The 13,131-nt window shown below is 45.6% G+C and overlaps 1 protein-coding gene across 6 annotated transcripts in view; it reads right to left on the minus strand.

Moving 5' to 3' along the window:
* The window catches only part of PRPSAP1 (phosphoribosyl pyrophosphate synthetase associated protein 1), a 93,783-nt gene that overhangs the window by 8,579 nt on the left and 72,073 nt on the right, over positions 1-13,131 (minus strand). For all 6 annotated transcript variants that reach the window (XM_074971791.1, XM_074971787.1, XM_074971790.1 and 3 more), the window contains 4 exons: positions 8,726-8,898; positions 8,141-8,256; positions 6,685-6,740; positions 5,855-6,000 (listed from right to left, as the gene is read on the minus strand). In XM_074971791.1, coding sequence (XP_074827892.1) covers positions 5,855-6,000; positions 6,685-6,740; positions 8,141-8,256; positions 8,726-8,898 — 491 coding nt within the window. The remainder of the gene's footprint in view (positions 1-5,854; positions 6,001-6,684; positions 6,741-8,140; positions 8,257-8,725; positions 8,899-13,131) is intronic.

Genomic DNA, 13,131 nt, shown 5'->3' on the forward strand with positions numbered 1-13,131 from the left:
AAGTTGGCCAGACTTGGATATCAGTTACTCTGGTGTAAGCCCAGAGTCACTCTAATCAATTACATTTACAGGGATGTAACCAAGATCAAAATCTGGTCCAAGGACTGCAACTGCTTCTGAAGAGTCAGGAAGCTGGTTTTAGCATTTCTAGGTTTTTTTGTTGTTGTTTTTTTAAAGGGTCATACACCAAATGAAGAGTAGTCATTTTTATAAATAGGAACATGAAAAACGTTTCAGAGAATAGGTGGAAAAACCCAATTGCTCAGCAAAAAGCCCTAATCTTTGTAAAGCCTTATTCCTCTGATTTAACTGCTTGATACAGTTATCACACCTCATTAAGAGTTTAAAAAAAAAATCATTTAATCTGGCATAAGGAAATGGCATTAACCTGTGCTCAAACTTGCTGTTCTCATTCAGTGGCCAATACTTTTTAAGGAACATTGTGGTGGCTTCAGTTCACAGGCGACAAAAAGTTATCACAGTTTGTGTGTGTTAAACGTACATTCACCAAGTAAAATAATGCTGTATTTACAACAGGACAACAGAAGAACCAATGACAAATAGTTATGCAAAGTGATGCATCTAGATAAGAACAGATTTTTATTTTTTTTACGCCCCCATCCTAAATACACAAGAGGAAAAAGCCCCACAAGTTCACTCAGTTTTTTTATCCTAGTGCCTTTCCTTATGACAGCCTGTTTGGTTATTGGTTTGAGTGGCATATTGCTTACATACATCTGATAGCAAGACAAAAGGCTGTGTGAATGATTTAACATGTTACCCACATTTTCAGAAGGGAGAGTCAGCAAGCACAAACTTATGTGCATTTGTTAAAGCACAACATAGTCAGCTGCAAGCCTGAACACAAAGGCTCCATAAACAGCTACAAATATAAAACAACAGTTTTATAGGGATGTCCTGTATTAAGGGCTCAAAGATGTCTGGTATTTTGAATTTTTAGCAGAGCAGTTTAAGAAGTGCAGTCAAAAATGTCCAACTATGGCACTTTAATGCAATATACCTTTCCCATAAGTCGTTGAGTCAAACAGATAGTGGGCCCTGCAATGCTCTCTGGTAGGAGGGTAAAACATGAACCCCTACTCCAGGAGCAGGGCCCATGAATTAAAGGCAAATAATCCCATAGGAGCTGGTGTTTGGGCCAAGAGTAGAATGTGGCTAAGGCCAGCTGACCCACTAGGAAGCCCACCCACAACTGCATGGACCATAGTTATCTTTGCAGAAGGCCATCCATCTCCATGTAGGTCTCTGATTCCTACTCCCACTTAGGTCACATCTACACTGCAGCTGAGAGGCGTAATTCCCAGCTTGGGCAGACATTTGCATGCTAGTTCTGTTCAAGCTCACGCACTAAAAACAACAGCACAACTGTGGAGGCACAGGCAGCAGTTTGGGCTAGCCCCTGACTACATACCTCAGACAGGGTTGTACTTGCGTGGCTAGTCTGAGCTGCAGTGAGCACACGGCTATTTTTAGAGCACTAGCTCTATCACAGCCAGCTCATGTACGTCTACCTGAGCTAGGCATTACACTTCCCAGCTGCAGTATAGACATAGCCTTGGACACAGCCACCTGTCTGTTCAACTACCACTCTAGCTCACACAACTGGAAGTTCTGCACAGATTTCTGCTGGGAAATCCACGCTCTACAGAAAGGAGCATATGCCCAGGTGGGCAGCTCCTTCCCAGGAATACCCCAACTTTCTAGTGCCTACCTATTATCCAGAGGTGTTTTCTATAGAATCAAGGGTGTAATTCAGCAGACTTTGCTCCCTCCTTTGGCAACTGGGGAATTTTCTGCCCCTTTTGGTTCAAGGGAACCCAAGTTCTACGTTAGTACCGTATGCTATGTTTTATAACACTGTAGGAGAACTAGTTAGATTCTATTCTGCTTCACCATCAAAACGAGCAGGAAACTTCCACTTCCGGTTATTTTTGTTACTGGTGCAAGAGGAAGAAAGAAGCCAGCATGGACTCAGACCCTAAGGGTCTTGCTGAAGTGGCATTTTGGAAAAATCTCTTGACTTGTAAACTGAACTAACTGGATCAGGAAGTCAGAGGATCGATACAGGACCTCACAATGTCACTTCTCCTAACCCCAACTGCACTTTAATTTTAGCACAGTGAAGAGCAAATACATGGTACTCACTACAAATTACAGACTATGGATTTTTCTTGAAACAGACACTTCTTTGATGTTTTGTAGCCTAGGTAACACTTGCTCAAAACCAGGTAGCAAGTAAGACTCAAAGGCTGCAGAAAAACAACAAATAATTTACAAAGAAGCACTACTGGCAAGAAGCAAGGCTCACCCCAGAAATTTACCCTGTTTTTTCCCTTCAGTCAACTTCAGAGTAGCATAATTTGATTGTTTAACATTTGTGTTTCAGGCACTGAAGACTGCAAGGTAATTAGTCATTCATCAAATTTCTAGGAAGGATAAGGAGGAAGATGAGACACCAGTTGAGCTCATGTCTTGATAACAGTGGACTGAAAGCATTTCTCCCCTGAAACTGTAACTACACTGGATTGGACAAATCTATGTGCAGGCTACCATTAAGGAGCACTCAATTTAAGCCCCAAATCTGATCTACCCTAAATCTGTTATAGAATCACAAATACAGGGCTGAAAGGGACCTAGGGAGGTCATCAAGTCTAGCCCCTTGCATGGAGACAAGACTAAGTAAACCTAGACCATCCCTGACAGGTGTTTGTCCAACCTGATCCTAAAAACCTCCAATGAGGGGGATTCCACAATCTCCCCAGGCAACCTATTCCAGAGCTTAACTACCCTTATAGTTAGAAAATTTTTCTTAATATCTAACCTAAATCTCCCTTGCTGCAGATTAGACCCATTACTTCCTGTCCTACTTTCAGTGGACATGGTGAACAACTGACCACAGTCGTGTTTACAACAGCCCTTAATGTATTTGAAGACTTATTATCTGATAAAGAATCTCTTCTGGATTTTCAAGTACTTTAAAATCTGCAATCACCATCAACGTAAGCCTTGACAAAATCTACATGCTCTACCCCTGGGGGGATTCTGCCGGACTGCGAGCCCGCAGAAAACTCCCACCCCCCCGCAGATTTACTAAGTTTCCCTGCAGAAAATGGCAGGAAAGCCATGTTGGGGTGGGTGGGGACCATGAGCACAGTTTTTTAGGGGGCACACAGGGTTACATGCCACTGCCCCCTCTCATTCTGCAAGCAGAAAACTGCCCAGTTGAGAGGCTGTCTGTGTCCCTGCACAGCTGACTCTGCAGCTGAACGCTGCCTCCTGGGTCCTGTGCCAGTCATGCTTCCCTTCTGTGTGCTGGGAGCCTTCCTGTTTTCTATTCTGTGCAACAGTGAGTACCTGCAGTGGGGCTGGGTAAAGGGGGGGGGGGGGGGGGGAAGAGGACGTGGAATAGGGAAGGGGGAGAGGAATGTGGGAGTGAGGGGCGGGGGATGGAGAAGAAAAGGGAATAGGGGCATCACAGGAAGTGGGAGCCCAGCATATGGCATCTCCTCAGCAGCAGCTGGGGCTCCCCGTTAAGCAGGCCCATTGAACTCTCACCCTGACAAACTCTACACCTGGACCCCTCTGATGAGTCCCCCACACTCAGACCACCACCCCACTGATCCCCCAACCAGCTGCACCTGGACCCCCACCCCATCAAGCCCCATTCCCCTCAGCACCAGGACCCCCCCACTGAACCTCCCACACCCAGGATCCCCTGCGGAGACCCATTTCCCCATACCCAGCCCCCCCGGAGCCCCAACCACCTTCACCTGGATCCCCTGCAAAGTCCCATTGCCCCTGCACCCGGAACCCCACAACAAGCCTCTGTGCATCCAAATCTCCCACTGAAATGACTGCACCCAGACTGCCCCACACAGAAACCTCTCACCCCACACCTGGATCCCCCCACACTAAGCCCCTCCACACTTGGATCCTGCTGGGATGAGCCCGCCCACCCATACCTGGTGCAGAGGGGCAGGGTCCCGGGGTGTTTCTGGGGCAGGCCCAGCCCTTGCACTGTGTCAGGGTCATGTGCAACCTCACTGCCAAGACCCTATACTGTGGGAGGTGGGGGATTAGGGTGATCTCCCACCACAATGCAGCCAGTGGCCTGTGCTCCCCACTGCCATGCTGGAGCCACATTTATTTACTGACAGATAAAATTTCCAGAGTTTTAAAATAATGTGTGCATAATTTTTAGGGACAGAATTCCCTCAGGAATAATGTTCTAGTTACACTAAAGAGCAAAAAAAATTCCACCCATACCTCGGAATGAAGGAAACAGACCAAAGCAGCTATGTTAAATTTCAGTTCCCATTAGAAACAGGAGGGAAAAATGCTTGCAAGAGGACAAAAATCATAGACTAACATTTGCTGACAGAAACCAAGTAGAGACTCCTGCTAGCTTCAATTTGTCCTTTAAGTGTGCACTTGTTATACTAACACTTGTGACGATGACAATTTCCTTTGTACCCACTTTGTCTCAGCATCACAACTAGGTAATGCATGAAGGATGTTGATCTCTAAACATCACGTCAGGACAAGGGAGGAACACAGACTCTTGGTTACGTGTTCATTATCATTCTGCAAGCACTGGACCATATATGCTATTGGTAACCTCTGCAGAGACAGCTATCACTGAGTTAATCTGCTTGATGGACAGGTACCTCAGCTGCAGAAAGCAACATTCCAGGTCTTCCCCCCACCTTGCTCTAGCCTCACACACATACACAATGCATCCATGACTAAAACCTAACCTTAGGGCCCAAAATATGTACCTGGACAGCTAAGAGGGAAGGGAAGCCAGCTGGATTTTTTTCCTTATCAGTACTGCTACTACTGTTTGAATCCTGATGTTGCTAGCAGGATAGCAGCACAGTTCCTTAGAACAGGTTTTTAGGATTTTGGACCTAAAAACAACATTATAAACCTGTGCTGCAGGCTAATACAAGGGTGAGGATAAAGAGAGCATACGAGGTAACATTCTGAGTTTCAAAAGTTCTTAGAAAGACCCTTATTTATACTGACCAAACAAGTCACATTAGACTGCTCCCCAAAACAATATCTAAATGAGACTAACTAGCACAGTTTTGTTCCCAGTATGGACAAGGACTATTGGAAAGGCTGCTGTAGTTCTAGGGCATAGCCTCCATATTCAGAGGACAGCAGCCAAAAAAAAAAAAAAAAAAAAAGGACTGCACCCAAAAGGAGAAAAGGACTACCCACCAAACAATCTCGCTGCTCAGTGGCTTTTCCCTTGCAAATTTCCCTTTGGTATTTCAATAAGATGGTTAGAAGTCAAGTTTATTTCATTAACATGAATAAATTTTGCCACTCACTAATGAATAAATGCTGTCTCTACATTGATGCTTGTCAAATTCTTTTGGCACTAACGCCAGCTGAAGCTGCACTGAGGCTAGTGTAACAGTGGGAGATTTGACAAAGACTTCAGCATAGACAAGGTCTTCAGATCTAACTTCAGCCTTGTCTACATGAGAAGTTGCACTGGTATAGTTTAAATCAGTGGTTCTCAAACTTCTGTACTGGTGACCCCTTTCACATAGCAAGCCTTGAGTGTGACCACCCCCTTATAAATTAAAAACACTGTTTTATGAATTTAACACATTTATAAATGCTGGAGGCAAAGCGGGGTTTGGGGTGGAGGCTGACAGCTCGCAACCCCCCATGTAATAACCTTGCAACCCCCTGAGGAGTCCTGACCCCCAGTTTGAGAACCCCTGGTTTATATCAGTAAAATGAAGCAGACAGCGAGCTCCCATCACCATGCCTCCCCCCGATCAAAAGTTAAAGGGAGATAGTGCGCTAATCTTACAGGGCAGCTCTAGGCCAGAGTGCACAGTGGCATTTTTGACAGTTGGGGGAGAGTGGCGGCCATCATCCATGTCCTGCTCTGTACACTGAGCCTCTCCGTGGATCACCGCTAGTCCCAGACGCAGTCTCTCAGCATAAGACTGGGCCCTGCATGAAAACCAGAGCAGGTTAGGGGGATGCATCAGAACACCTCTGGAAAGGTCCTCTGGTTTGGTATACTTTTTAATCACACGTCTTTAATCCTTGCCTACAATCAACAGGGGAATTTAGGACTGTGCCACTCAACTTCCTGACAAGCTCCTTCCACTTCCTATCTAAAATGTGTAGAATTGTTGCTAGGGAAGAACTGCCTTTTCACATCCATCCTCTTCAAACACCCCAATGTCCAGTACCTCCCCTCTTCTCTACCCCTCCATTCCTCCTAATGGCAATCTCCCGTTAGCACTGGATAGAGGCAACAGGTGTGACTATGTATTCTGACTGTGCCCAGTACTGGCTCTATGACCCCTTAAATGTGTGAGAAGCTCAGACATCCTCTAATACCCAGGTAAACAGAAACTGCTCAATATTCCAGCTGTTGGGAGCTCTAAGTCTGGGCATTCCCCCCAACCCCCGACCCCTCAAGTGCAAGGGTCAGTTGTGACAATCCAGACACCTGCACCTCACAGGTTGGTAGCACTAAGTTTGAATCCAGCATTTTACTGCAAAACAGTTTGACAGACAAGTTTATTGTCTCAGTTAGGACGCTGCATTTTGACATGCACTCCAACTACCAGATCACAGCAGGTTTTATCAAATGTACACCCAGACAGCTAGGAAGAGTCTATTTACCTTTTTGCTGCATCAGGGGATTTGGCTACAATAACTGCATTTCTGTAATCTGGAATCTGGATTAAAAAGAAAAAAGGTCACTAAAATGTAAGTAGTGAGTCTAGTACTAGGTACAGTACTTGTTGCTAACTCATTACAATTTGGGTGAACAACAATTGTGTCTACATCTTTACAATCAAGTGCAACAGTTGGAGAACCTCATGCTGTAGTACTAATAAAAGGAGATAATTCCATTCTAACACCAGTGATATAAAGAAGGGCAGTCGGACATTTGTATATAACCTGCCCCAGAACAGAACACAGTACTCAAATTAAAGTTTAATACTCAGAATTCTTCATGCAATACAATTAGGTCATGGAACTCACTACTAAAAAGACATTTTGCAGTTCTACACCACCTTTCATTATCGGCTTCAACAACTGTACAAGGTGCACACTGCCAAACGCAGCTACTTCTTTGGGTACATCTACATTGGATGCAGACATACCTACACTAGCTCTGATCGAGCTAACGTGCTAAAGACAGAAGTGTAGCCATGGTGGCACAAGCGGCAAGATAGGCTAATCACTTGAATACTTAGGGTTGGCAAGCCTGTCCCAGCAAAAGCAGATGCACTAGAAATAGAAGTGCACTAGCTTGATCAGAGCAAGCATGAATGTATCTACCAGAGACAGAAGTTACACTTACAGCTCCAGTGTAGATATACCCTGAAATGGAGGGCAGGAGCCAAGTGGTTCACAGCATATACTGCATGAGAACTGGGGGGAAGAGATGGGGAAAGATTTTTTTGTTGTCCAAAGACAAGTGGGATCAACCCCACTTTTTAAGAAAGGGCCAGACATGGGAAGATGCACTGTACTCTATCAATCCTGAATGAAGGGATGAGTTGATTCTGCCAGCATTTAAATGTGCTGTTCCAGAGATCCTGGGCACTCTGCTAAAAAGCATCATTTCTTGCAGTCTGCATGATTTTGCTGGGATCCAAATAATACTTTCTGAACATCTAAATAAAACAAATTGCCTCCCCACCTTTGCATAGCACTGCTGGAAACAGCATAGCATAAAGTCCAGGTATAATTTAGATCACCAAAACATCCACTTCACATTGAGACAAACAACTCAATAGGATTTAAAAATGACTAAAAGGCATGAGTAAGAACAGTATTTCAAATGATACTGAGAAAACAATTGTATAGAACAATGAAATTCACACTTCAAAACTGGAGATTAGGCCATGCTCTGATCAGGAAATAGTTTCCAACCTGCTACAGTATTTCACACTTTCCTGGAAAGCATTGGTATTGTTCTCGGTCAGAGACAGACTCCAGGAACAGACTGACCACCAGTCTAGCCCAACAAAACAATTCTTGTGTAAGCACCCGAATGAACAATGCTATATCATGTCAAGTACAGGTTAAATGCAAACAAGTATAGATAAAACTAGAGAAACCTTACTTCCTCCTGTATATACTGAAGCAAGAAAGGGGATGCCCTTAAGTTGTCTACTGGAAAGCTGAAGAAGCCTTGGATTTCCTTTTGATGAAGATCCATAGTGATAATGTGTGTTAAACCTAAAAACGCAAAAAAGAGTGAATCACCAAATAGCCTCTCCTATCCTCTGATACAATTTCTGGAATATATGATCTCTGTGTGTCCAAATTTCATGGTCTCTAAATTATCCTATGTCAATATATTGTGTGCCACATTTTAACAGATGTATAAGCTGGTAGAAGAAAAAGCTTTGAAGCAAGTACTGACAACCAGCCACACTATTATAAAAAACACAGCACCAGAAAGAGTATAGCATAGGCAGATCAATACAGCATTCCTAATCAGATATTTGTGGATCATCCCCAGATACAACTGTAAAAGACAGCTGAACAAATGTTAGTTTCCCCCAACGTAGGCCGAAGACCTGGGGACAAGTCCCCAAGAGTGAGGGGGGAGGTAGGGAAGGGCAGTTGATTCCCAGGGGTGCATAGCAATTGAACAAGTTATAGAGGCTAAAATTCCTGCTGCCTCCTTGCACGACACACTCACCTGCTTTGGCCAGCATAGAAGCTAGCAGTTTGCAGACTATGGAGCCCCTCTTCCTCATTTTGCTTTGTTTGCTATAGGGGAAGTAAGGGATGACCCCAATAATATTCCTGGCGCAGGAAGTCTTCAGTGCATAAGCCATTATCAACAATTCCATTACAGCAGTGTTCACATCTCTAAGAGAGGTTTGAAAACCATTCCAAATATTAGTGTAGAAGAACTCTCATAACACTTCCCTCCCCCAGTCTCTAGCTTCTTTGCTTAGTGTTCAAAAAGTAATTTGCTTTGAGCCTTTTTTGGATAAACCCTCAATCTTTGTTATGTCACATGTGATTTGATAAAGCTAAGCAGACTTGCTTGTAGCTCAGTAGCCCACTGAGCTACTAAAGGCGAATTGAGAGCTAGCACTTCCCACACTTAACTCTCATCCCTTCCTTTTTCTTGTTTACATCCTTCCAGACCTTTTACTGTTCAGGTTGCCAGCTATAGGGAAATTGAGGTTCTACTCTTCTGGCATTTGTTGAGTTAAATATACTTAAAACCACAGACCGTCAATCAACTTTAACAACAGATCAAGCACTCTTATGCAGAAGTTCATTGTTACTATTTATGCTATTTTTGCTACGGAATTGAGTGGTATAACAACTCAATGCTTGTCAAGGTGCCTAAAAGGAAGGAATTTGTTTGACATGTGGCAGTTGGTTTTACATAGAAACAAATCTTAGATCAACACACCCTCCTGCAACTTTTTCTGGAAGAAAAAGTTTCTTCCAGAAAGTATCAAAGTGATATCTTTCTCGAATACTTCATTGATCTCTATGCTAGTATTTTGTTTTGCTCATTGTTAGAGGTGAAAATGTAAGTGAGCTTTACTGTGAGAAACAGGAAGCTCTGAAGGCTCAAACTGCACTACAGAGGACCATGATAAGGAAGTTGGGTCTTCTGGCCACAGCAGTGTTTGTAGATCCCATGAACCAGTGCCTCTTGAGATACTCGCAAATAAGAGAGATCAGGTCTTAGGCCACAAGTTCTGACAGCATATATTTAACAAACTCCCTCCAACATGATTTTTTCTAATATATATGCTCTATTTCAAACAGATACTATTTTGGGGAAGTTCTATGGCCTATGTTATACAGGAGGCCAGACTAGATCAAGGTGGTCTCATCTAGTCTTAGTATCTATAATATCTATTTTCCCACCAAAGAAAGAGTGTGCCAGCAGTACACACAGTAAGAACTGGATCATAATTACAAACTCCTTCCTAAGGACTAAAAGACATAGGTAGAGCCCTGCGTGGATATAAAAATGTGGATGTGCATCTGCCAGGATCAACCCACGATCCGATCTGCATCCGCACCCTCAGCAGCAAGCTCTCAGAAGTCTCACAAGGGCTAGCTAGCGGGGACGGGGGAAGGAATGAGTGAGGGGGCAGGGTCTTGCAGGGAAGAAGCAACGCAAGGGTGGGGACTGAGGGTAAGGGGCAGCGTGGGGGTGGGGTCTTGAGGAGAAAGGGCAGTGCGGGGCTGGGGAAGGAGCACTGCCTCATGTGCTGCTCCCTTGGGCTCATGAGCAATGGCACAAGGCAGCAGCAGTGTGTGTTGCATCCCAGTGGGGCAGAGGGGTGGGGTGCTGGGCCGGCCGGGGGCAGGCCCTGCCACCCAGGAGCCTGCGGGATGGGCCTGGGAACGCAGCCAGTGCTGCCTGAGGGGCCCGAGCTGCTGGACAGGAAGCAGCACGGCAAGCAGGTGCTGGACAGCCCTGACCCTGACCTGCTGCCCAGCCCCGAGTGCACTGCGCCTCCCAGGCTGCTCGAGCCAGGTGCTGTGGGCCAGGCACCGCCAATGAGTAGAGCTCTGCATGGTTGTATCTGCATCCGATCCATTATCTGCCAAAATGGTCTGCAGATATTAAGAGGATATCCACAGATTTGCAGAGCTCTACACATGGGAACTAACATGCATGCAAGGAACAAGACCTTGAATCTCAAGTTTTGCAGATCAGATTTTCTATCTCAAGTCTAATACCCCTGTTGTAATATAACCTTTTGGGGATTTTTCCCCTCACTCCCATCACTGCCCAGAAACAAGATGCATTCCATTACCGTTGCAACCATCAACATTTCACGCTGAACATTTTAGAGGGAAATGACTTTTTAACTAATACAGCTCATCCTTTGCAGTCTGTATAGTTAAGATCTGAATCATGGAACATTTTACATTTACATTGAACGTTTTAAGGAAACAAGTGACTTCCCCTCCCTTACCCAGCTCCAAAAAACAGCACAGCATAAAGTGCAGGCCTTCTATTTTGCTTGGAGGCCAGCATCACTGCACTACTCACGTTTTCAGGAAATGACAGGCAGGCTGCATCAAATCACCCTATCAGTGCTAAAAGCCCAAGCAACAGCTTCTATTGGGTAGACCCATGGAAAAAGTGGTGTACAGTATGTGAAACATACACAGATCATGGCAGAGGTCGGTGAGAAAGACTCACCTTGCCTAACTTTTGCCATGTTGACTGGACAGCTGTGCTTTAACTACACAAATCTTTCCTTGAACCCAGTTTGGATGAAGAGACATTCTAGCACTGTGTTGCTTTCAACTGAATATGGTGGGCTTGTTCACCAAACATTCTATCCTATCCTGCCAATAAGCTTTGACTCAGCTACTCAGGACTGAAAGACAATTTAGAGCCTGTGGAAAATATATGCACCACAGGGTGGAAAATCCACTAATATCCTCAGAACAAAGACAACCTTACTCACCCTATTATACCAGCGATCATGGGCAAATTCTCAAATTATAAATCAGTCCTGCAACAGGTCACCAACCTTCACTGATACGTCAACGTAACCCCATATATGCCTGCTTTTGTTGGGGGGACAGAACAGTTGTGTAGTCATTTGGTGACAGAGCCCAAACAAGTAAAGCTAAGTGAGCTGGCTGTCATTAGGGTCAGAAGGGACCATCATGATAATCTAGTCTGACCTCCTGCACATTGCAGCTATGCTGGGCAAGAGGAATGTCATGGTAAAACCTCAACTCTGAGACTCCCATGAATAGAGCCCTGCAAATCTGCAGATATCCGCTTCATATCCACGGACCACTTTTGTGGATAGTGGATCGGATGCAGATATCACTGCGCAGGGCTCTACTCACAGGCGGTGCCTGGGCTGCAGTGTCCAGCTCAGGCAGCCCGGGGGGCACAGGCACTCAGGGCTGGCGGCAGAGCCAGTGGCTGGGGTTGGGCGGCAGGTCAGAGTTGGGGCTGTCCAGCACCCGCTCACTGCACTGCTTCCTGTCCAGCAGCTCAGGCCCCTCGGGCAGCGCCAGCTTCCCCATCATGACCCACCCTGGCAGCACTGGCCGTGTTCCCAGTCCCAGGCCCGTCCCGTCAGCTCCTGGTCAGCAGGGCCCGCCCCACCCCTCCACCCCACTGTGATGCAACATGCACTGCTGCTGCCTCCATGTGCCATCGCTTGTGAGCCCCAGCAGCAGCACGTGATACCCCTTCCCCCCAGCCCCTCCTCCCTGCGCGGCCCCTTCTCCTTGAGAGCCCACTCCAGCACTATCCCTTATCCCCAGTCCCCAATCTCAAGCTGCCTCTTCCCTGCAAAACCCCGCCCCCCCCGCTCCCTCCCTCCCCTCCCCCTTGCTAGCCCTTGTGAGATGGCTTGCTACTGTGGATACAGGTAAAAGACGGCTAGCGGATCGTGGGTTGATCCTGGCAGATGCGGATCCACATTTTTGTACCTGCGCAGGGCTCTACCCATGAAGTGCTGTCTTCCACAAGTCTATTGCAGCTCCTCAGAAGCCACTGCCGGCATCTCCGGCTACCGATTACTGCCCTTCATCAAGTCACAGCATTCTGACCACACTGGGTTCCACTTTCCCCCTGAACAACAGGGTAATGTCCCTGAGAGCACTGAGACCAAGAGTTGTCCATTCAACTTCTGATTTTTTCTTGCTTGTCAAGTGTTCTACAACTAACTAGTCCCATTTCTTTATCTTCATTACTTCCCCCATCCTCTGGAAATGAACCTCTATTTGTGTTTCTTCGTGAACATTCTGAGTGTTTGTTAGTCTGCTGGCTCCATCAGCCTGCATATACAATGGTACTTAGACACAAGAAAGCTTTGTTTGCTATGAAACACCCAGCCAAGAATTATATAAAACAACCCCCTGCCTCTCAGGAAGGCAAACAAAGAACCATTTATTTCCTTCAGGGGCATAGCCATGTCAGTGGGGCTGGGAGGTGAGAGAAAGATGCTATCAATGTTACATTTTTGGCTTAAAAAAAAAAAGTTTAAAGGTCACTTTGGAACTTTGTTTTATTCCACCTTCTCTTGAATTATACTTTTACATCACTGGAAAAACACACACACACACACACACACACAGATGAGG

This window comes from Natator depressus, chromosome 14 (genome assembly GCF_965152275.1).
Source record: "Natator depressus isolate rNatDep1 chromosome 14, rNatDep2.hap1, whole genome shotgun sequence".
NCBI lineage: Eukaryota > Metazoa > Chordata > Testudines > Cheloniidae > Natator > Natator depressus.